General features: G+C 44.7%; 1 protein-coding gene across 1 annotated transcript in view; it reads right to left on the bottom strand.

Annotated features, from left to right (window-relative positions):
- Positions 1-20,384, bottom strand: part of LOC115198125 (VPS10 domain-containing receptor SorCS1-like) — a 177,241-nt gene extending 156,857 nt beyond the window's left edge. Inside the window, exon 1 of the mRNA XM_029759822.1 lies at positions 19,850-20,384. Coding sequence (XP_029615682.1) covers positions 19,850-20,218 — 369 coding nt within the window. The 5' untranslated portion in view covers positions 20,219-20,384. The remainder of the gene's footprint in view (positions 1-19,849) is intronic.
- Between the last annotated feature and the right edge of the window lie 3,455 nt (positions 20,385-23,839).

The following is a 23,839-nucleotide window of genomic DNA, read 5'->3' as shown; positions in this document are numbered from 1 at the left end:
GTCTATAGCAGGCCTACAGCAGGTCTACAGCAGGCCAACAGCAGGTTGAACTTGTTTGAGCTTGCACTTTTGTTCCTAGTCCATTGGTTCCATCGCGCCAGACAAGCTCAATCGCACACACCTAAAGGTTTTGAAAGATCTCAAAGACTACTTGAACCCAGGTGTGATTATACAGTTTTTACTAAGTCAATATGTACTTGTTGTAAATGTTTTGGCGTCAAACTGGTGGCAGTTGTGAAAGAAGTCAATAGTTGGATGAGTAGCAGAGGTCATTCAAAATAATGCCTTTGCTGATAAGATGCTTTTTCATTAATTAGACCAATTTCTCTTGAACCATATGGTCTATCTATTACAAACTCATGGACAATTTAGACAAAGATTTAAAATAATTATACTATGTATGAATATTTTTTGGTTTTGTTATTCAAGTATAAATTACCAAAGTTACAATAGATTGCCATAGATTTTCGGTAACTTTGGTAAATTACCGGTAGCTTTGCAACCCTACTGATACCTAATATAGGAAAACTTACAGAGAGACTGCACTGGGATCAGTTCCAGTCAACAGACAAGATTCCTAGAGAGAAGATTCATAGCCCGATGTTTAGAGAGTGACAGGAGGGGTCTACTGATCCCCCCCACCCCCACCACTTTATCATATCACACAGATCCACTACAAGGAAACAGATTAGTCATGTAGCACATTTATCGCTGAAGAGACAATTATCGCTGAAGAGAAGGGGAATTACAGGGCTTTCAGAACTGCCTTGATGATATACAGTCTGGAAAACAGTGAATGCCTCTCCTCTGTTACAAGATACATTTTTAAAAGGTTCACTCGGTTAGAGGGAGAAATGTAGAATGGAGTTGGCTCCTGCAGGCTGGTTTGCGACTTGAGGTACTTCAGAAGGAGAGCATAAAGCACAACCAAGAGGGACGGAAATAGAGAGAGAGAGAGAGAGAGAGAGCGAGAGAGAGAGAGAGAGAGAGAGAGAGAGAGACAGAGACAGAGACAGAGACAGAGAGACAGAGAGACAGAGACAGATCCAGCTAGTCCCGGGGCTGAGTTCATAAACCGGGTCTACTAACACACTGAAGCCTCAGGACCAGAACATCCAATCAATCAGAATAAAACAAATTACAACATATAAAAACAAAACTACATTGCTTATTGGGAAACACAAGTACAAGCACAAAGCAAAATGCAGTGCTATCTGGCCCTAAATCGACAGTACACTATGGCTAAATATTTGACCATGGTTACTGATCAAAACCTTAGAAAAACCTTGACAAAGTATAGGCTCAGTGAGCACAGCCTTGCCATTGAGAAGGGTAGACACAGGAAAACCTGTGTAACGGCTGTCTTCTGAAATGAACCAAGGCGCAGCAGGTATGTGAATACTCATTTTTTATTACCCAACAAAAGGAGTAGAGCATCCACAGGAACAACACAAAAGGGTGACACCAGTGACAGTTCTGCAGGCTATAAAAGCAGTGCAAAAAACAACCACCCACAACCCCACAAGGCAAAGTAGGCACCTTATGTGTGACTCCCAATCAACCACAACCCTCTACAGCTGTGCTTGATTGGAAGTTACACGGCCAAAATCAATGAAACAATAAAAAACACACACTCCCTTCTGCCACGTCCTGACCCAACTACCCCCTCTACTGGTCAGGACGTGACAACCTGGCTCCCTGTAGAGCAAAGGCTGTGCAACCACTGCACAACAGCAGAACCTGACACAGAGCTGCATTTCCTGACAAAATGACAAAAATATAAAACAATTAGAGAGTGCAATTTCCCCAAATTTGAAACCCTTATTCAAGGTTTCAAAGACCTCTCTGATGAAAACAGGCTACCCATCCTGTTGGGGGAGGACGCAGAGAGCTGTGGGTTGGCAGTACTGTTGTACCGTTGTACCAATAACGCAAATTGAATTGAGAGAGAGAGAGAGAGAGAGAGAGAGAGAGAGGCAGAGAGAGATGCAGAGAGCGAGAGAGAGAAAGTGACTCATACTATGTAGCATTGTCTGACATGGGAGACAAGCCCAGAGGCATTAGCTCGCCTTGCAGTACAGTCATTACGGTTTCCCTAAAATACATCTGAGAAGGATATCAGTTTTCTGCAGTGCCACAGGTGCTACATAGAAAGTGGTCGCAGTGCTCAGTGGAGACGCCAACGCTGCCATTGGAGCAAACTCAGAAGATGCTTAGCATGAGGATAGAAATAGATGATAGACATTAGCCAAGCAGACACTATGGGATCCAATTACTGTGGGCTCACAAGTGGTCTATGAAACATCTACGAGTGGAGAGAGGACATGAGCAGGTCTGAACAAGAATCCCAAGAATCTATATTATATGACTCATAAGTCTAACATAAATAGCAAACACATACTAACTCATACACTGACACACACACACACACACACACACACATGATGCCAACACAATGACAAGTATACACAAACACACACATACACTCAATCACACACACAAACACAGCTGCTGCCTGCCGTCCCGTGTGTGGGTACGCAGTGTTGAGTCCTGGGGTCCCTGGCCGTGTGTGGGTACGCAGTGTTGAGTCCTGGGGTCCCTGGCCGTGTGTGGGTACGCAGTGTTGAGTCCTGGGGTCCCTGGCCGTGTGTGGGTACGCAGTGTTGAGTCCTGGGGTCCCTGGCCGTGTGTGGGTACACAGTGTTGAGTCCTGGGGTCCCTGGCCGTGTGTGACGGCAGCTGCTGACCGGTGTTAGCGCCGTAGCGCCGCGGTTCAGTTTTGTGGATTAGCACGCCTGCGTGAATACTGAGACGACATCACAGCCAATCACATATTCATGGGAAATTAAATTTTTTCTACCACCGCGCTGGGGTGATTTGGCTCGACAAAGGGGTCTATCTCGTCCAGAAAATTGTGTCTCAAATTGAAAAGCCAGACGAGGGAAGTTTTTAGAAAGGAGAGAGGGACTGAAACAGTCAATAGGAGTATTTCTAATATAGTACAGTATGGCTGTTCTATTCCTCCCCATTGTGAGAGCAAGCTCATTTTGACTGTCTATTCTTGTAGACGCTGACGACAGTCGAGTGTAGTGCAGCAATCACCTTGCAATATCCACTCTTCCTCTCCCCTTCCCCTTTCAGTCATTTCAAATAGATATACAAGCCTGTCATTGGCAGGCGCCGCTCCTGAAACCGTCTGGGCGGCAGGTAGCCTAGTCGTTAAGAGCGTTGGGCCGGTACAGAAAGATTGTTGGTTTGAATCCCCAAGAAGACTAGGTGAAAAATCTGTCGATGTGCCCTTGAGCAAGGCACTTAACCCTAATTGATCCTGTAAGTCACTCTGGATAAGAGCATCTACTAAATTCCCCCCCAAAAAAAGAGTAAGTAATTGTCTTGATGATAATGAATAAGGCCACGAGAGACCCATGTTGTGTAGATGCTGGAACACTATTTGGAGCCAATCAACATTTCACACTGACACAAGATAATCTGATTTTATTCCCTCCCAGTGGTGCTGCCACTTTATATGGTGATGAAGGTTTTCTTTCCAGGGGTTACCGGAAACAGAGCATTCTGGGAGTTCAGACGAGGGTCTTCCTGCTCCCCGAGGCGAAGCCCCAACTATACCACAGTTTGGGTTTTGATGACAGGTGTAAAATGAGACCGGAGAGAGAGAGAGAGAGAGAGAGAGAGAGAGAGAGAGATATGCAGAGATTTCCTGAGATTCCACAACACAGAACACCACGACACCCCCCGGTGTGGCCAACACAGAACACCACGACAACCCCCGGTGTGGCCAACACAGAACACCACGACACCCCCCGGTGTGGCCAACACAGAACACCACGACAACCCCCGGTGTGGCCAACACAGAACACCACGACACCCCCCGGTGTGGCCAACACAGAACACCACGACACCCCCCGGTGTGGCCAACACAGAACACCACGACACCCCCCGGTGTGGCCAACACAGAACACCACGACACCCCCGGTGTGGCCAACACAGAACACCACGACACCCCCCGGTGTGGCCAACACAGAACACCACGACACCACCGGTGTGGCCAACACAGAACACCACGACACCCCCGGTGTGGCCAACACAGAACACCAAAACACCACCGGCAAAACACATCTACACAAAAAGTCACACCCCTGCATTCAAACACATATAAACATTTGATATCAAACCATAATTTAAAATTACACACTAACTTATTTAACAACACACTGCCTATATGGACCAGAGCAGTGAAGTCTCTGTGTGTGTGTGTGTGTGTGTGTGTGTGTGTGTGTGTGTGTGTGTGTGTGTGTGTGTGTGTGTGTGTGTGTGTGTGTGTGTGTGTGTGTGTGGTAGACAGGAGCTGAGGTTTATAAGGAAAAGGGGGGAACGGTTTTACAGACCTGTAACACACCAGATGGAATGTCCTCTTTCCATGGGCCACTGGAATGGGAAAAACACACACTCTCCATTTCTCTTCTTATAACTTTCACAGGGGGCTGGGGTGTTACTTTCCATGACCGGATGGCCGCAGTTTAAATTAATTAGTTATATTGTTGTATAATCCAGCCTCTATGTGTATGTACAATAGTGTTTGTACTCCGACGTATGACAGACAGAGGCCTTGGACGTAAGATAATCTTCCACCGGATCCATCAAAAGCAGCTTTTGCTTCCTTGACACCATTGAACAAGTATTTGTCGGTTGTGTGTCGGTGTGACAACGTCGTGCGGAAAAGAGAAATGATCATGTGAAAAGAGGATTAAACAAAAGGAGAAGCCGCAGGGCCTGCAGCTAGAATCCCCTCCTCCTGGTCCTCTCCTGCTTTGGTGCTCAACGCTAGCTTCACCTCAGTCCCAACACGCTGAGACAATCAGTCGGGTTTTCCCTTCACAGCATGCCGGACACCGGGTTTGCATACTAACAGCCTGTCCAAATACACACAGGAGAAGGCAGAGCGAGATGGACAGGGAGAGGAGTGAGGGGGGGGGGTAGATTGTGTGTGTGTGTCCGTGTCCCTGTTTGTGTGTTTTTGCTTGACTCTCCCTGATGCTGGCGGCTTTGGATTGAACCCAGAATGTGATTAGCTGAGTGATGCACTGCCTCTCTGTTTACCCCAGCGTTATTCTGAGGAGACACTCACTCCTTTTCCTCCCTTCCCGCGCTCCCGTCCCGTGCTCCCTCGGAAAAACAAAGATCCAACTGCAATAAATAACAGCACAGCTGAGGCTCTGGGATCAAATCACTCTCCTTCTCATTCCTGGGCGGTGGCAGACGGGACACTTTGGTGGAATTACTTTGCTAAAGTTACCTGGGAAACAAATGGACCATAAGATCATAAACAACCTGGACAGGATGGAGGGGGATTCAGAGATAGAGTGTTTTTATAATATGCTACTGACTTTCATATACTGTGGTGATAATGGACAGGCTAAAAATGTGCTAAAGGTAGATATGGGCTATTTTGACCTCATGACTGCTAAGCTAGAAAGGCCAATGCTCACTGACTTCTGGGTGATTTGTGATGTTTTATTTGTGCTTACCATGACTGTGATTTTGTATTCTAATGAATGTATATACACTACCGGTCAAACGTTTTTGAACACCTACTCATTCCAGGGTTTTTCTTTATTTTTACTATTTTCTACATTGTAGAATAATAGTGAAGACATCAAAGCTAAGAAATAACACATATGGGATCATGTAGTAACCAACAAAGTGTTAAATAAATCAAAATATATTTTATATTTGAGATTCTTCAAAGTAGCCACTCTTTGCCTTGATGATAGCGTTGCACACTCTTGGCATTCTCTCAACCAGCTTCATGAGTTAGTCACCTGGAATGCATTTCAATTAACAGGTGTGCCTTCTTAAAAGTTAATTTGTGGAATATCTTTCCTTCTTAATGCATTTGAGCCAATCAGTTGTGTTGTGACAAGGTGGGGGTGGGGGGTATACAGCAGATAGCCCTATTTGGTAAAAGATCAAGTCCATTATTATGGCAAGCACTGGTCAAATAAACAAAGCAAAACGACAGTCCATCATTACTTTAAGACATGATGGTCAGTCAAAACGTAAAATTTCAAGAACTTTTAAAGGTTCTTCAAGAGCAGTCGCAAAAACCATCAAGCGCTATGATGAAACTGGCTCTCATGAGGACCGCCACAGGAAAGAAAGACCCAGAGTTGCCTCTGTTGCAGAGGATAAGTTCATAAGAGTTACCATCCTGTCAAAACTTCCGCCGAAGTCGGTCCCTCTTCTTGTTCGGGCGGCGTTCAGCGGTCGACGTCACCAGTCTTCTAGCCATCGCCGCTCCACCTTTCATTTTCCATTTGTTTTGTCTTGTTTTCCTGCACACCTGGTTTACATCTCCTCATAATTACTATGTGTATTTAGCCCTCTGTTCCCTCCATGTCTGTGTGGGGTATTGTTTATTGTCAAGGTTGGCACGCTTCTCTGGCTGGTTTGCGCCGGGTTTTGTTTTGTACCCGTGCTTTGTGGCAGCCGGTACTTTGTACTTGGTTTTTGTACTTTGTGCTGCATCACTTGTTCTTTGGGCATGTGTTTTTGTGACGCGGTTGCGTTCTGTTGAAATGATTCCCAAAGTAAAGTGCTTTGTCCACTCATCTCTGCTCTCCTGCGCCTGACTTCCATGCACCAGCTACACTCACTGTTGACACAGCCTCAGAAATTGCAGCACAAATAAATGCTTCAGAGTTCAAGTAACAGATACATCTCAACATCAACTGTTCAGAGGAGACTGCGTGAATCAGGCCTTCATGGTCGAATTGCTGCAAAGAAACCACTACTAAAGGACACCAATAAGAATAAGAGACTTGCTTGGGCCAAGAAACACGAGCAATGGACATTAGACCGGTGGAAATATGTAATTTGGTCTGATGAGTCCAAATTGGAGATTTTTGGTTCCAACCACCGTGTCTTTGTGAAACACGGTGTGGGTGAACGGATGATCTCAGCATGTGTATTTCCCACCGTAAAGCATGGAAGAGGAGGTGTTATGGTGTGGGGGTTCTTGCTGGTGACACTGTCAGCGATTTATTTAGAATTCAAGGCACACTTAACCAGCATGGCTACCACAGCATTCTGCAGCGATATGCCATCCCATCTGGTTTGGGCTTAGTGGGACTATCATTTGTTTTTCAACAGCACAATGACCCAAAACACACCTCCAGGCTGTGTAAGGGCTATTTTACCAAGAAGGAGAGTGATGGAGAGCCTCATCAGATGACCTGGCCTCCACAATCCTTCGACCTCAACCCAATTGAGATGGTTTGGGATGAGTCAGACCGCAGAGTGAAGGAAAAGCAGACAACAAGTGCTCAGCATATGTGGGAACTCCTTCAAGACTGTTGGAAAAGCATTCCAGGTGAAGCTGGTTGAGAGAATGCCAAGATAGTGCAAAGCTGTCATCAAGGCAAAGGGTGGCTACTTTGAAGCATCTCAAATATAAAATATATTTTGATTTGTTTAATACTTTTTTGGTTACTACATGATTCCATATATGTTATTTCATAGTTTTGATGTCTTCACTATTATTCTACAATGTAGAAAATAGTCAAAATAAAGAAAATGAGTAGGTGTTCTAAAACTTTTGACCGGTAGTATATATATATATATAGTGTTAATGTTTATTTTATATTGTGTTATAAAGGGCGCATCTGTAAAAGAGACTTAGTTCTCAATATGTCTTCCCTGTCAAAATAAAGGTTAATAAACTACCATACATGATGAATCGATAGGTTCTACTAATGTATAGTTCAGGATATCATTTTACATTTTAATGTATGCTATGCATTAAAAAACCTATTATGGCACATCTGATGGTAGGCTATCTGATGTTTCTCAGTGACAGTAATTTGGTCATAACTAGCACCACGCTGTGCGTTTCCATGGATGCTGTGCAGAACGTCTAAATTTACCAACAGCCAATGTTTTGATAATCCAGCGCTCAAAATAATAATTCGATTTGTCGGCGCTCTCCACTTTTCTCTGTGCATCCCACATCATGTCGCCTAATCGTTCAGGCTACAGTTAGCAGAAAGCAGTGAAAGCCATATAATAATTATCACTAAAGAATGTGATGGCATCGTCTTGTTGTGAGATGATATCATTGGCCGTGTCTTTTTCATGTAAAAGAGGGATCTATTTTGACAAGCTCGTTTGTCGCACCGCCCAAGTAACATGAAGTTGAGATGAAAAGAGCCCACCACGTTTTCTTCTCTCCCTCCTCTCTTTCTCTCTATTCTCTTTCTCTCTTGCTCCACTCTCTCTCTCTCTCTCCTCTCTTTCTCTCCTCTCTTTTTCTCTCCTCTCTTTCTCCTCTCTCTCCTCTCTTTGTCTCTCTCTCCTATCTTTCTCTCTCTTCTCTTTCTCCTCTCTTTCTCTTTTTTCTCTCTCCTCTCTCTCTCTTGTCCTCTCTTTCTCTCTATTCTCTTTCTCTCTTGCTCCACTCTCTCTCTCTCTCTCCTCTTTTTCTCTCCTCTCTTTCCCTCCCCTCTCTCTATCTCTCTCCTCCTTTCTTTTCCTTTCTCTTTCTCCTCTCTCTCCTCTCTTGTCTCTCTCTCCTATCTTTCTCTCTCTCCTCTCTTTCTCTCTCTCTCTCCTCTCTTTCTCTCTCTCTCTCCTCTCTTTCTCTCTCTCTCCTCTCTTTCTCTCTCTCTCCTCTTTCTCCTCTCTTTCTCCTCTTTCTCCTCTTTCTCCTCTCTCTCTCCTTTCTCCTCTCTCTCTCTCTCTCCTTTCTCCTCTCTTTCTCCTCTCTTCTCTCTTTCTTGATCCCCTCTCTTTCTCCCTCTTTTTTTCCCTTCTTCTTCTTCTTCCTCGAGCCTCCCCCTCTGGTTGTCAGTATAATAAACAAACCAACAAGAAGATAAGTCTGACAGTAGACATGTTGTCAGTATAATAAACAAACCAACAAGAAGATAAGTCTGACAGTAGACATGTTGTCAGTATAATAAACAAACCAACAAGAAGATAAGTCTGACAGTAGACATGTTGTCAGTATAATAAACAAACCAACAAGAAGATAAGTCTGACAGTAGACATGTTGTCAGTATAATAAACAAACCAACAAGAAGATAAGTCTGACAGTAGACATGTTGTCAGTATAATAAACAAACCAACAAGAAGATAAGTCTGACAGTAGACATGTTGTCAGTATAATAAACAAACCAACAAGAAGATAAGTCTGACAGTAGACATGTTGTCAGTATAATAAACAAACCAACAAGAAGATAAGTCTGACAGTAGACATGTTGTCAGTATAATAAACAAACCAACAAGAAGATAAGTCTGACAGTAGACATGTTGTCAGTATAATAAACAAACCAACAAGATGATAAGTCTGACAGTAGACATGTTGTCAGTATAATAAACAAACCAACAAGAAGATAAGTCTGACAGTAGACATGTTGTCAGTATAATAAACAAACCAACAAGAAGATAAGTCTGACAGTAGACATGTTGTCAGTATAATAAACAAACCAACAAGAAGATAAGTCTGACAGTAGACATGTTGTCAGTATAATAAACAAACCAACAAGAAGATAAGTCTGACAGTAGACATGTTGTCAGTATAATAAACAAACCAACAAGAAGATAAGTCTGACAGTAGACATGTTGTCAGTATAATAAACAAACCAACAAGAAGATAAGTCTGACAGTAGACATGTTGTCAGTATAATAAACAAACCAACAAGAAGATAAGTCTGACAGTAGACATGTTGTCAGTATAATAAACAAACCAACAAGATGATAAGTCTGACAGTAGACATGTTGTCAGTATAATAAACAAACCAACAAGAAGATAAGTCTGACAGTAGACATGTTGTCAGTATAATAAACAAACCAACAAGAAGATAAGTCTGACAGTAGACATGTTGTCAGTATAATAAACAAACCAACAAGAAGATAAGTCTGACAGTAGACATGTTGTCAGTATAATAAACAAACCAACAAGAAGATAAGTCTGACAGTAGACATGTTGTCAGTATAATAAACAAACCAACAAGATGATAAGTCTGACAGTAGACATGTTGTCAGTATAATAAACAAACCAACAAGAAGATAAGTCTGACAGTAGACATGTTGTCAGTATAATAAACAAACCAACAAGAAGATAAGTCTGACAGTAGACATGTTGTCAGTATAATAAACAAACCAACAAGAAGATAAGTCTGACAGTAGACATGTTGTCAGTATAATAAACAAACCAACAAGAAGATAAGTCTGACAGTAGACATGTTGTCAGTATAATAAACAAACCAACAAGAAGATAAGTCTGAATCAAAGATGAACCTGTCAACAATGACAAAGGATCTGGTCAAATGCAGGAGTGAAGAATAGTGTGAGAAACGATGCAGTAACTCCTGGTGAGAAAGACAGGTGCAGTATAGTGTCTCACACCTGGTGCGACAGACAGGTATAGTATAAAGTGCCTGGCCAGAATCCAATCTTCAATCCGTGAGGATGTTAGTGAGGAGCAGATGAGAGGGAGGGGTCCCTGCTGAGCCAGTACGGGATCTATCTCACCGTGTCGCTACATATCCCCCTCCCTCCTATTAGAATGATCTCTACTGTACCAGACCAGCAGCAGGGCATCAACACTCTCACACACACACACACACGCACACACACGCACACACGCACACTCGCACGCACGCACACTCACACTCACACACACACACACACACACACACACACACACACACACACACACACACACACCAAATCCAGAGTGTAGGTCTCTCAGTGTCCGTCTGAAGAACAGCAGGAGGTACCAGCCCATTCTGAATGCTATTCACGAACATCTCACATCCACTGGATGACCCCTACAGAATTCCAGCCTTGTTGTCAAGGCAACCCCAGGAACTTTTACTTTCCCCACACTCCGACACAACACTGGGGAAGAAGAAAAGGGACGCCACACAAAACAACTTCAATAGGAAAATGTAAAAAAGTTCCCAGCTCCAGGAAGAAACTAACCACATATAAAACGCAAGAAACTCACAGTAAAGAACGTCAATCAAAGAAGAAAGGAAGAATGGAGGAGGAGGTGGAAGTAAAAATAGAAGACGGAAAATGCAACTGTCCATTGTGCCAAGGCCTGCCAGGTGGTTGTTTTCCTCGTTGCCGGGAGACCACCCCCCATCCCAAACACACACATTCCTATAATTGGTTATTTCATTCTGAATAGTTTCCAGCTCCCCAACATGGGGATGTGTTAATGTGAGACCGCAAAATAGAGAGAGAGAGAGAGAGAGAGAGAGAGAGAGAGAGAGAGAGAGAGAGAGAGAGAGAGAGAGAGAGATATAATGCCTCGAGTCAGAGGGAGAGGGACCAGGATGGAAGGGGGCTGCAGTGCAGGGGGCTTCAGGGCCTCTATGACAAACGGGCAAGGGCCAAGGTCAAGCGCATCATAAAGGACCCCACACACAATCTTGCCCAATGTTTTGAGCTGCTGCCCTCCGGAGGGATATAAGGTCCCACTGTTCAGTAGTATAGGAACTGGGCAAGTTTCATTCCATCAGCCATCGGGCTGCTGGACAGTGGGACATAGGACAGATGCAGTCCCAATGTAATGTGTGACCTGTGTACTAACTGTCCAGTTTTCCATATCGTATTTATTGTGTTGTGTGTATTTGTATGGACAATAAAGTAGTGTATATTGTATCGGAATGACAGAAGGAAAGAACAAATGAAGAGAGAAGGCAGGAGAAAAGAGGAAAGAGGAGAATTTCACCACCTCAGTAGCAACAGAATCTGGATAACAACCTCATCAGCCCAGGATTCTTCCTTATCTCATCATCCTGCTGCTGCCAGCCCCCTCAGAACGATATATGGTCTGTGCCAAATAGTGCACCAAGCCAAATAGTGCACTAAGCCAAATAGTGCACTAAGCCAAATAGTGCGCCTAGCCAAATAGTGTGTCAAGCCAAATAGTGCACCTAGCCAAATAGTGCACCTAGCCAAATAGTGCACCTAGCCAAATAGTGCACCTAGCCAAATAGTGCACCTAGCCAAATAGTGCACCTAGCCAAATAGTGCACCTAGCCAAATAGTGCACCTAGCCAAATAGTGCACCTAGCCAATAGTGCACCTAGCCAAATAGTGCACCTAGCCAAATAGTGCACCTAGCCAAATAGTGCACCTAGCCAAATAGTGCACCTAGCCAAATAGTGCACCTAGCCAAATAGTGTATCAATCCACAGTAGCGAAGATAGATGAGACAATAACTTTGCATGAGCCTCTTTAGCTTTCTAAGGTGTATCATTCAGATCAACAGCAGTAAGTAGCTACTAGTTAATACAGACATTAGGTCTAGAGCTGAAGGACTGTATGTTATAATTCAAACAGCCATTGCCTTGTCCTGCCCTGTCATAGTTGCTATGACACAATCAGTGAGAGAAACATTGGGAGAGAACTCATGGTCTGAAGACACACAAGCTCTAATGACCTCATCGAATGGAAAACACTCATGAAGGGAGGGAGGGAGGGAGGGAGGGAGGGAGGGAGGGAGGGAGGGAGGGAGGGAGGGAGGGAGGAAGGAAGGAAGCCTTCTTGGCAGCAGACATCTTTGGTGGCAGAATCAGTCATTTTGAACTCCCTGGCAAAGACCTTGACTCCATGTCTCCTGGGCGAACCATGATTAATGTCTACTGTACACACACACACACACACACACACACACACACACACACGCGCGGATCGAGAGCTTCACGTTCCTTGTTGTCCACATCCTCAACAAACTATCATGGTCCAAACCCACCAAGACAGTCGTGAAGAGGGCAAAACAATGTCTATTCCCCCTCAGGAGACTGAAAAGATTTGGCATGGGTCCTCAGATCCTCAAAAAGTTCTACAGCTGCACCATTGGGAGCATCCTGACTGGTTGCATCACCGCCTGGTATGGCAACTGCTAAGCATCCGACCGCAAGGCGCTACAGAGGGTAGTGCGAACGGCCCAGTACATCACTGGGGCCAAGCTTCCTGCCATCCAGGACCTATATACTAAGTGTCAGAGGAAGGCCCCAAAAAATGTCAAAGACTCCAGCCACCCAAGTCATAGACTGTTCTCTCTGCTACCGCACGGCAAGAGTAACAGCTTCTACCCCCAAGCCATAAGACTGCTGAACAGTTAATCAAATGGCTACCCGGACTATTTGCACTGACCCCATTTTTTACGCTGATGCTACTCACTGTTTATTATCTATGCATAGTCACTCTACGCCTACCTACATGTACATATGAACTCAATTACCTTGACTAACCTGTACCTCCGCACATTGACTCAGTACCGGTACCCCCTGTCTAAAGCCTTGTCATTGTTATTTTTTTTGTTACTTTTTTTATTTGACTTTATTTAGCAAATATTTTCATTGTCTGCATTGTTGGTTAAGGGCTTGTAAGTAAGCAGTTCACGGTAACGTCTACACCCGTTGTATTTGGTGAATGTGACTATAAAATGTGATTTGATTAAATACACTAGATCAACCCTAAACTTTCAGAGCCAGCATTTGACATACAGTCTGGTTGGAAAAGAGGACCTCTTAGCACCACTCAAAGAGCATGGATAGAGAGAGATGAGGTAAATGATTCGGAGAACTCCAGTGTGAAAACTATTTCCAACTGAAGACTGGGGGAACCAAATTAACTCTCTATTTAGCATGTGAAGGGCAAACAAATGCCTTTTGCATTCAGTCAGTGCCTCAGAAATCAACCAGAAAGTGGTGGTAAGGGGGAGAAAAAACATGTTATGTATTTAAATAGCAAGCAAGCATATTATTACAAAACATGATGATGTTTACCCACCCTGTCCCTGTAAATTCTCAATCTCTAAATTCCAAATGGCTACAGGGTCGTAGACACAGACACGGGTAAACCCCCTTCCAACAGATACCATTAAAAGAGGAAGAGGATGGTGCTGGTTGATGGTGCTGGTTGATGGTGCTGGTTGATGGGATGGTGATGGTTGATGGGATGGTGATGGTGATGGTTGATGGTGATGGGATGGTGATGGTTGATGGTGCTGGTTGAAGGGATAGTGATGGTTGATGGGATGGTGATGGTTGATGGGAATGGTTGATGGTGATAGTTGATGGTTGATGGGATGGTGATGGTTGATGGGATGGTGATGGTTGATGGTGATAGTTGATGGTTGATGGGATGGTGATGGTTGATGGGATGGTGATGGTTGATGGTGTTAGTTGATGGTGATGGGAATGGTTGATGGTTGATGGTGATAGTTGATGGTTGATGGGATGATGATTTTGATGGTTGATGGTGATGGTTGATGGGGTGGTTGATGGTTGATAGGATGGTGATGGTTGATGGTGATGGGAATGGTTGATGGTGATGGTTGATGGTTGATAGGATGGTGATGGTTGATGGTGATGGTGATAGTTGATGGTGATGGTTGATGGTGATAGTTGATGGAATGGTGATGGTTGATGGGATGGTGATGGTTGATGGTGATGGTTGATGGTGATGGTTGATGGTTATGGTTGATGGTGATGGTTGATGGTTATGGTTGATGGTGATGATTGATGGTTATGGTTGATGGTGATGGTGATGGGTGATGGTTGATGGGATAGTGATGGTTGATGGTGATAGCTGATGGGTGATGGTTGATGGGATGGTGATGGTTGATGGTGATGGGAATGGTTGATGGTTATGGTTGATGGTGATGGTTGATGGTGATGGTGATGGTTGATGGTGATGGGAATGGTTGATGGTTATGGTTGATGGTGATGGTTGATGGGATGGTGATGGTTGATGGTGATGGGAATGGTTGATGGTGATGGTGATGGTGATGGTTGATGGGATGGTGATGGTTGATGGTGATAGCTGATGGGTGATGGTTGATGGGATGGTGATGGTTGATGGTGATGGGAATGGTTGATGGTTATGGTTGATGGTTGATGGTTTAGTTTATGGTTGATGAGATTGTTGATGTTGATAGTGGATGGTTGATGCTTGATGGTTTAGTTGATGGTAATGTGATGGTTGGTGTTGGTGGTTGATGACAGAGAGAGCACAACTTCTCAGCACCATGGAGCTAGTCAACAACTCCCAGAAGAAAGGAGAGAGAGAGAGAGAGAGAGAGAGAGAGAGAGAGAGAGAGGAGAGAGAGAGAGAGACAGAGAGAGAGAGAGAGAGAGAGAGAGAGAGAGAGAGAGAGAGAGAGAGAGAGAGAGAGAGAAAGAAAGAAAGAGAGCACAGGGAAGCACAAAGAAGGCTCTTTCAACAGTGGAAGCTTTCTGCTCGGAACGCTGTTAACAGGTTATGGGGCTTGGTGGCCGACTGTTCCCAGAATGTCTTCCGGGAACTGACAACAGGGGTCCTGGAATGAATTACCGTTCATGAGGACATTTAAGGGAATGTCTCTCAGGCCTTGGTCAGACCGCTTGTGGTCAAAACACGACCACGCCCTCATCTGGTGACACCACATGTCAACTCGTTGAACACTGTCTTGTTAACATAATGTGTGTGTGTGTGTGTGTGTGTGTGTGTGTGTGGTGTGTGTGTGTGTGTGTGTGTGTGTGTGTGTGTGTGTGTGTGTGTGTGTGTGTGCGCGCGGTGCGTGCGTCTGGAAATGTTTGTACTTGAGCATCTTTATGAAGAAAATGTCTGCATGTCATTATAATAATGTGCATAAATCTTCAGTACACTGGCAATGTGAAGGGTTATTAGTACCATGTCTGGATGTTTAATAACAATGTGAAGGGTTATTAGTACCATGTATGGATGTTTAATAACAATGTGAAGGGTTATTAGTACCATGTCTGGATGTTTAATAACAATGTGAAGGGTTATTAGTACCATGTCTGGATGTTTAATAACAATGTGAAGGGTTATTAGTACCATGTATGGATGTTTAATAACAATGTGAAGGGTTATTAGTACCATGTCTGGATGGTTAATAACAATGTGAAGGGTTATTAGTACCATGTCTGGATGTTTAATAACAATGTGAAGGGTTATTAGTACCATGTATGGATGTTTAATAACAATGTGAAGGGTTATTAGTACCATGTCTGGATGGTTAATAACAATGTGAAGGGTTATTAGTACCATGTCTGGATGGTTAATAACAATGTGAAGGGTTATTAGTACCATGGTAAATCAAAATTTAATGTTAAACATGTACTGAATACAACAGGTGTAGACCTTACAGTGAAATGCTTACTTACAAGCCCTTAACCAACAATGCAGTTTTAAGAAAGTATTTACAAAAATAAACTGAAGTAAAAAAATGATATGTGTATATACACTGCTCCAAAAAATAAAGGGAACACTTAAACAACACAATGTAACTCCAAGTCAATCACACTTCTGTGAAATCAAACTGTCCACTTAGGAAGCAACACTGATTGACAATACATTTCACATGCTGTTGTGCAAATGGAATAGACAACAGGTGGAAATTATAGGCAATTAGCAAGACACCCCCAATAAAGGAGTGGTTCTGCAGGTGGAGACCACAGACCACTTCTCAGTTCCTATGCTTCTTGGCTGATGTTTTGGTCACTTTTGAATGCTGGCGGTGCTTTCACTCTAGTGGTAGCATGAGACGGAGTCTACAACCCACACAAGTGGCTCAGGTAGTGCAGCTCATCCAGGATGGCACATCAATGCGAGCTGTAGCAAGAAGGTTTGCTGTGTCTGTCAGCGTAGTGTCCAGAGCATGGAGGCGCTACCAGGAGACAGGCCAGTACATCAGGAGACGTGGAGGAGGCCGTAGGAGGGCAACAACCCAGCAGCAGGACCGCTACCTCCATCTTTGTGCAAGGAGGAGCAGGAGGAGCAATGCCAGAGCCCTGCAAAATGACCTCCAGCAGGCCACAAATGTGCATGTGTCTGCTCAAACGGTCAGAAACAGACTCCATGAGGGTGGTATGAGGGCCCGACGTCCAAAGGTGGGGGTTGTGCTTACAGCCCAACACAGTGCAGGACGTTTGGCATTTGCCAGAGAACACCAAGATTGGCAAATTCGCCACTGGCGCCCTGTGCTCTTCACAGATGAAAGCAGGTTCACACTGAGCACGTGACAGACGTGACAGAGTCTGGAGATGCCATGGAGAACGTTCTGCTGCCTGCAACATCCTCCAGCATCACCGGTTTGGCAGTGGGTCAGTCATGGTGTGGGGTGGCATTTCTTTGGGGGGCCGCACAGCCCTCCATTTGCTCGCCAGAGGTAGCATGACTGCCATTAGGTACCGAGATGAGATCCTCAGACCCCTTGTGAGACCATATGCTGGTGTGGTTGGCCCTGGGTTCCTCCTAATGCAAGACAATGCTAGACCTCATGCGGCTGGAGTGTGTCAGCAGTTCCTGCAAGAGGAAGGCATTGATGCTATGGACTGGCCCGCCCGTCCCCCAGACCTGAATCCAATTGAGCACATCTGGGACATCATGTCTCGCTCCATCCACCAACGCCACGTTGCACCACAGACTGTCCAGGAGTTGGCGGATGCTTTAGTCCAGGTCTGGGAGGAGATCCCTCAGGAGACCATCCGCCACTTCATCAGGAGCATGCCCAGGCGTTGTAGGGAGGTCATACAGGCATGTGGAGGCCACACACACTACTGAGCCTCATTTTGACTTGTTTTAAGGACATTACATCAAAGTTGGATCCGCCTGTAGTGTGGTTTCCCACTTTAATTTTGAGTGTGACTCCAAATCCAGACTTCCATGGGTTGATAAATTGGATTTCCATTGATTATTTTTGTGTGATTTTGTTGTCAGCACATTCAACTATGTAAAGAAAAAAGTATTTAATAACATTATTTCTTTCATTCAGATCTAGGATGTGTTGTTTAAGTGTTCCCTTTATTTATTTGAGCAGTATATATATATATATATATATATATATATATATATATATATATACATATATATATATATAAAATCATCCAATATTGGATACCTTATCACTGCTGTATTGTTACATACAGTCTAACAAGTTGTGACATCTACTCTATTTATATACATTTAGCATAATGGTCGTCTGATTTTATGCAGTTTTAAGAAAAAAATAAAAATAATTAACAAATAATTAAAGAGCAGCAGTAAAATAACAATAGCGAGGCTGCAATAATGGAGCTGTGAGTCGAGAAGCAGGTGCAGGTGAAACGTTTAATAAAACAACAAAACCAGGAACGAGACAATTCCATGTGGCTACACGCCGGTACACAAGAACAATACCAACTGGTGAGTGAACATAAGAGAGTGACATATAGAGGGGAGGAAATGATGAAGATAATGGAGTCCAGGTGTGAATCATAATGATTAACAGGTGCGCGTAATAAGTGCCAGGTGTGCGTAATGATGAATCCCAGAACCGGTGGTTAGTATTCCGGCGACGTCGTACGCCGGAGGGGAGGAGCAGGAGAAGACATGACAGTGGCTATATACAGGGGTCTGGATGTCTAACAATAAATGTGCAACATTAGGGGTTAAAGGTCAACTGCTTGTTTACACATGATTAAAAGTTAAAAGTCAAATGGTGTAATACCATTGCTTCTGACCAGATATACCACAGACATGTTGCATCTTGGGTCCTTGGGATATATTTATTGACAATTACAATCGTCTATATCCTTTGTCTGGGCACAGCCACCTCTGAAGGCCCTGTAAACTGGGGGGGGGGGGATTCTTCAATTTTCATGCTTATCAATCTGTGCTGGAATCGTAAATGTCCGACCTAGTGAAACTAAATGGCAGCATTTGTCTTCTTTTATTAGGCTGTGCAATATAGGGGGAGACCTCTCAATACGTCGACCTTTCAAAGTAAGGCAATGCCAAGTCAATTAAGGATAACTCAAACATGGCGTCCCAGGCTGTCAGTGTTTGGCTTGTCTCAGTACTGAATCAGTCTGTCTGTCAGAAGTTCTCCATGAATAGAAAATGGGCCCTTATAATACAAAAACACGTTTTCTTTTTTATCGATTTCAATCCAATTCTATGCCAAGTCAAAATGTTACTTCAACATTATAGGTTGAGCATTGGCATAGTATTTGTTAGTGTTTGTGGCTGCTATATAGACAGTATGTAACCTGGTAGAGCGAGTCATCTAGTTCATGCCATGTTAGATAGAGAGCGGGTCTGGATTCTGTTTCTCGTATGAAAGAGGCTGCAGGCAAGGCCAGCAGCGGTGGGAAATGTTTCCTTCCAACTGTACGTTTTCTGTCGTGACAATAGCACCATATTCATCTGATGTCCCTGATAGACACTGCAAGGTCCAGGACAGCTGACAATATTCTACCCAATCACAAAGCTCTCTCACTGTCTATTTTTTTCCCTCTCTCTTGCTGTTTACATTGCGCTGCTAATTACAATTAATTACATGTCAATTAAACTAGGTCATAAATCTCGAATTATGTGCAATTAATTATTTGGACAAATGCCATAAATCCGCTTTAAACTGAAACATTCAAGGTGGATATTAATACAGATTATTTAAACACTTTAGTATCATCATATGACAATGTCAACACCAACCAAGTGGCACTGATTGGGACAGAAAAAACAGTTTGTCTCCACTGTGCGCACCTCTAAACAAACTGACATCATCATCAATATTTTGTTAGATGCGCACTTGAAGACATGTTGATGCGCTTCAGAGTAGCCAAACAATAAAACGGGATTCAATGCCATGAGCAATGAATGCCATGAAGGAAAAATCATTTACGCATGTGTAGCTACTACCTGGACAATAACTTATGTCAATTGGGATGGGCTGTTATGGTGACTGGCGGGTTGTGTAGGCTACAAGCGGGGAACCCACTACATCACCACGGGGTGTAACCGGGACGGGACGGGTACTTACGCTGCTGTTCTCTCCCGTCCAGTGAACCATCGCCTGGTTGTGAGTGGCATCCCCTTTGAGCACGAACGAGCTGCTGAGCAGGGACACTTTCTCTTGGGAAAGCGCTCTCTTGAAGCGCGGGGATTCCACGACCATGTCATTATCACCCAAGTCCTGTCCGAACATTCCGTCTCTCCTGTCTATGCCTATACCGCCACCGCTGTCAAGCATACGATGCGCGTCGCTCCGGTGTAAAACGCCGCTGTCACATCGCACGGGTCCCATCAGTGACATCCAAGCCGAGGCGATAAACACAGCCCGGCACAGGTGCGCTGAAACTGTTCCTTTCGGACGCAGAGGTACCATGGTTCGCGCCATTATAGCGCTCATATCGTGGATACTGACAGAGAGAGACTGCGATTCGAGTGGAAGATAGATAGCACTTACTGTAAGCGGAGAGAGAGGGAGGGAGGCTCGGAGGGATGGAGTGGAACTGGAGCGAGGCCATACAATGGAAACAACGTGCTCGTGTCTGTGTCAACTGGAAGACGCGCGGTGCACATTGCATGTGCGCCATCTGGTGACGTATACCCTACATTGCTGTTTCTGAAAGCCTTAATCGTTGAAGACTTAAAACCCCTTCCCACGAACTGATTTGTATTTATTTATTATTTCACCTTTATTTAATCAGGTAGGCTAGTTGAGAACAAGTTCTCATTTACAACTGCGACCTGGACAAGATAAAGCAAAGCAGTGCGACAGAAACAACAACACAGAGTTACACATGGAATAAACAAGCGTACAGTCAATAACACAATAGAACAAAAAGAAAGTCTATATACAGTGTGTGCAAATGGCATGAGGAGGTATGGCAATAAATAGGCCATAGTAGCAAAAGTAATTACAATTTAGCAAATTAACACTGATAGATGAGCAGATGATGATGAGCAAGTAGAAATACTGGTGTGCAAAAGAGAAGAAAAGTAAATAAAAACAATATGGGGATGAGGTAGGTAGATTGGGTGGGCTATTTACAGATGGGCTATGTACAGCTGCAGCGATCGGTTAGCTGCTCAGGTAGCTGATGTTTAAAGTTGGTGAGGGAAATAAAAGTCTCCAACTTCAGTGATTTTTGCAATTCGTTCCAGTCACTGGCAGCAGAGAACTGGAAGGAAAGGCGGCCAAATGAGGAGTTGGCTTTGGGGATGATCAGTGAGATATACCTGCTGGAACGTGTGCTACGGGTGGGTGTTGTTATCGTGACCAGTGAAATGAGAGAAGGTGGAGCTTTACCTAGCATAGACTTATAGATGACCTGGAGCCAGTGGGTCTGGCGACGAATATGTAGCGAGGGCCAGCCAACGAGAGCATACAGGTCACAGTGGTGGGTGGTATAAGGCGCTTTGGTGACGAAACAGATGGCACTGTGATAGACTGCATCCAGTTTGCTGAGTAGAGTGTTGGAGGCTATTTTGTAAATGACATCGACGAAGTCAAGGATCGGTAGGATAGTCCGTTTTACGAGGGTAAGTTTGGCGGCGTGAGTGAAGGAGGCTTTGTTGCGAAATAGGAAGCTGATTCTAGATTTGATTTTGGATTGGAGATGTTTAATATGAGTCTGGAAGGAGAGTTTACAGTCTAACCAGACACCTAGGTATTTATAGTTGTCCACATATTCTAGGTCGGAACCGTCCAGGGTGGTGATGCTAGTCGGGCGGGCGGGTGCGGGCAGCGAACGGTTGAAAAGCATGCATTTCATTTTACTGGCATTTAAAAGCAGTTGGAGGCCACGGAAGGAGTGTTGTATGGCATTGAAGCCCGTTTGGAGGTTAGTTAACACAGGATATAACATCCTGTTGGAGATGTTGCTGACAGTGGCTTTTTTCCCAGGACTCCATTTGAGCCTTTTTAAGGATCACACCCTGCTGTCAGGTCATATTTGCTCTTATCCAATAGGGTTATCCAAATGGGTGCAACATTACAGAACCTCCAGATAGAAATTGCTGTTGTGTGTAGAACATGACTCTCCCTGCGATGTAGAATAGCTCTCTCTACATCACATTTCTATCTGCAAGGTTCAGAACGATACACCTGACCCCCACCAGAGAGGTGTTTCACTCTCACCAATAATCTGTCCAAAATAAATCCAATGTGTTTCTATGAGCTAAGCTTGTCACCTGACTTCCATTGTTACGGTGGAGACATGAGCATCTCGTCATTATATACAGATCTCTACCCCCGCTGAGTAAGCCCCCAGTGTTGACTGTGGACAGCTGTCCAAGAGGTCAAAGTTCAGGTTTAATTCCACTTTATTTGCCATCCTTCCATGTAGATCTAATTAGACACTTGGTTAACCAGGCCAGGAATCTCTACTGTGGTTACTTGATGTTCTATTTTATTTCCCTCAACATTTTGGTCATTTAGCAGACTCTCTTATCCAGAGCGACTTACAGGAGCAATTAGGGTTAAGTTCTTTGCTCAAGGGCACATCCACAGATTTTTCACCTAGTCGGCTCTGGGATTTTGAACCAGCGACTTTTCGGTTACTGGCCCAACGCTCTTAACCGCTAGGCTACCTGCCACCCAACAAATCCACATTTAATTAATTGCTTCTATCAGTATCTCTGAGTGTTTTAATTTCTTACCATCAGTTACTGAGTTACTCAATATGTAGGTTAGACAGTCCAATCACAATGCCGTAAACGCACCCATAACAACACTGTAGAGTCCCTGTACATGTAGACAGGAAAACAAACTGTTAAATAGGAGTCTCTGGGCCCTAGTTGAAAGAACTGCATTATGTAGGGGATTGGGTGCCATTTCGTTCGCAATCTCTGAGTCTCCGCGTAGGTTAACTACCTGTGTAGAAAAACTAATCTCTGTAATGTATGGTTCACTGCCAGGCAGCCCTGGTCCTCCATTTTGTCCGTTGGCAAGTTTGTTTTTGTTGGTTTACAATAAATGGTGAACCACAGGCTGTTTACTATTCATGGATTAGTTGTTTCAGTTGTCCAGAGGATGAGGAGGAGCTGCAGTTTGAATATTTGATGGAGTAGGACCTACTGGAGGAGAGGAGAGGAGAAGAGAGGAGAGGAGAGGAGAGGAGAGGAGGGTGTGAGAGGGTTCCTTGCTCCCTGAAGTCCTCCTATCCATTTTCTGTATTATTGGGTTTCTCTATTTTTGTCTCTTTTTTCACCTGCATCTCTTCCTGCCTAGTCCTTTACCTCCACATCTACCCCCTCTCCCCTAGTCCTTTACCTACACATTACCCCCTCCCCCTTAGTCCTTTACCTCCCCCTCTCCCCCCTCTCCCCTAGTCTTTTACCTCCCCCTCTCCCACCTCTCCCCTAGTCCTTTACGTCCCCCTCTCCCACCTCTCCCCTAGTCCTTTACGTCCCCCTCTCCCACCTCTCCCCTAGTCCTTTACGTCCCCCTCTCCCACCTCTCCCCTAGTCCTTTACGTCCCCCTCTCCCCCCTCTCCCCTAGTCCTTTACGTCCCCCTCTCCCACCTCTCCCCTAGTCCTTTACGTCCCCCTCTCCCACCTCTCCCCTAGTCCTTTACGTCCCCCTCTCCCACCTCTCCCCTAGTCCTTTACGTCCCCCTCTCCCACCTCTCCCCTAGTCCTTTACGTCCCCCTCTCCCACCTCTCCCCTAGTCCTTTACGTCCCCCTCTCCCCCCTCTCCCCTAGTCCTTTACGTCCCCCTCTCCCTTAGTCCTTTACCTCCCCCTCCCCCCTAGTCCTTTACCTCCCCCTCTCCCCCCTCTCCCCCAGTCCTTTACCTCCCCCTCCCCCCTAGTCCTTTACCTCCTCCCTCTCCCCTAGTCCTTTACCTCCCCCTCCCCCCTAGTCCTTTACCTCCCCCTCTCCCCCCTCCCCCCTAGTCCTTTACCTCCCCCTCCCCCCCCTCCCTCCTAGTCCTTTATCTCCACATCCCCACTCCCACCTCTCCCCTAGACCTTTACCTCCCCCTTCTCCCCAGTCCTTTACCTCCCCCTCTCCCCCAGTCC

This window comes from Salmo trutta, chromosome 8 (assembly GCF_901001165.1).
Source record: "Salmo trutta chromosome 8, fSalTru1.1, whole genome shotgun sequence".
Taxonomy (NCBI): domain Eukaryota; kingdom Metazoa; phylum Chordata; class Actinopteri; order Salmoniformes; family Salmonidae; genus Salmo; species Salmo trutta.
The sequence above is the reverse complement of the archived record's forward strand: the minus strand, read 5'-3'. Positions and strand labels throughout refer to the sequence as shown.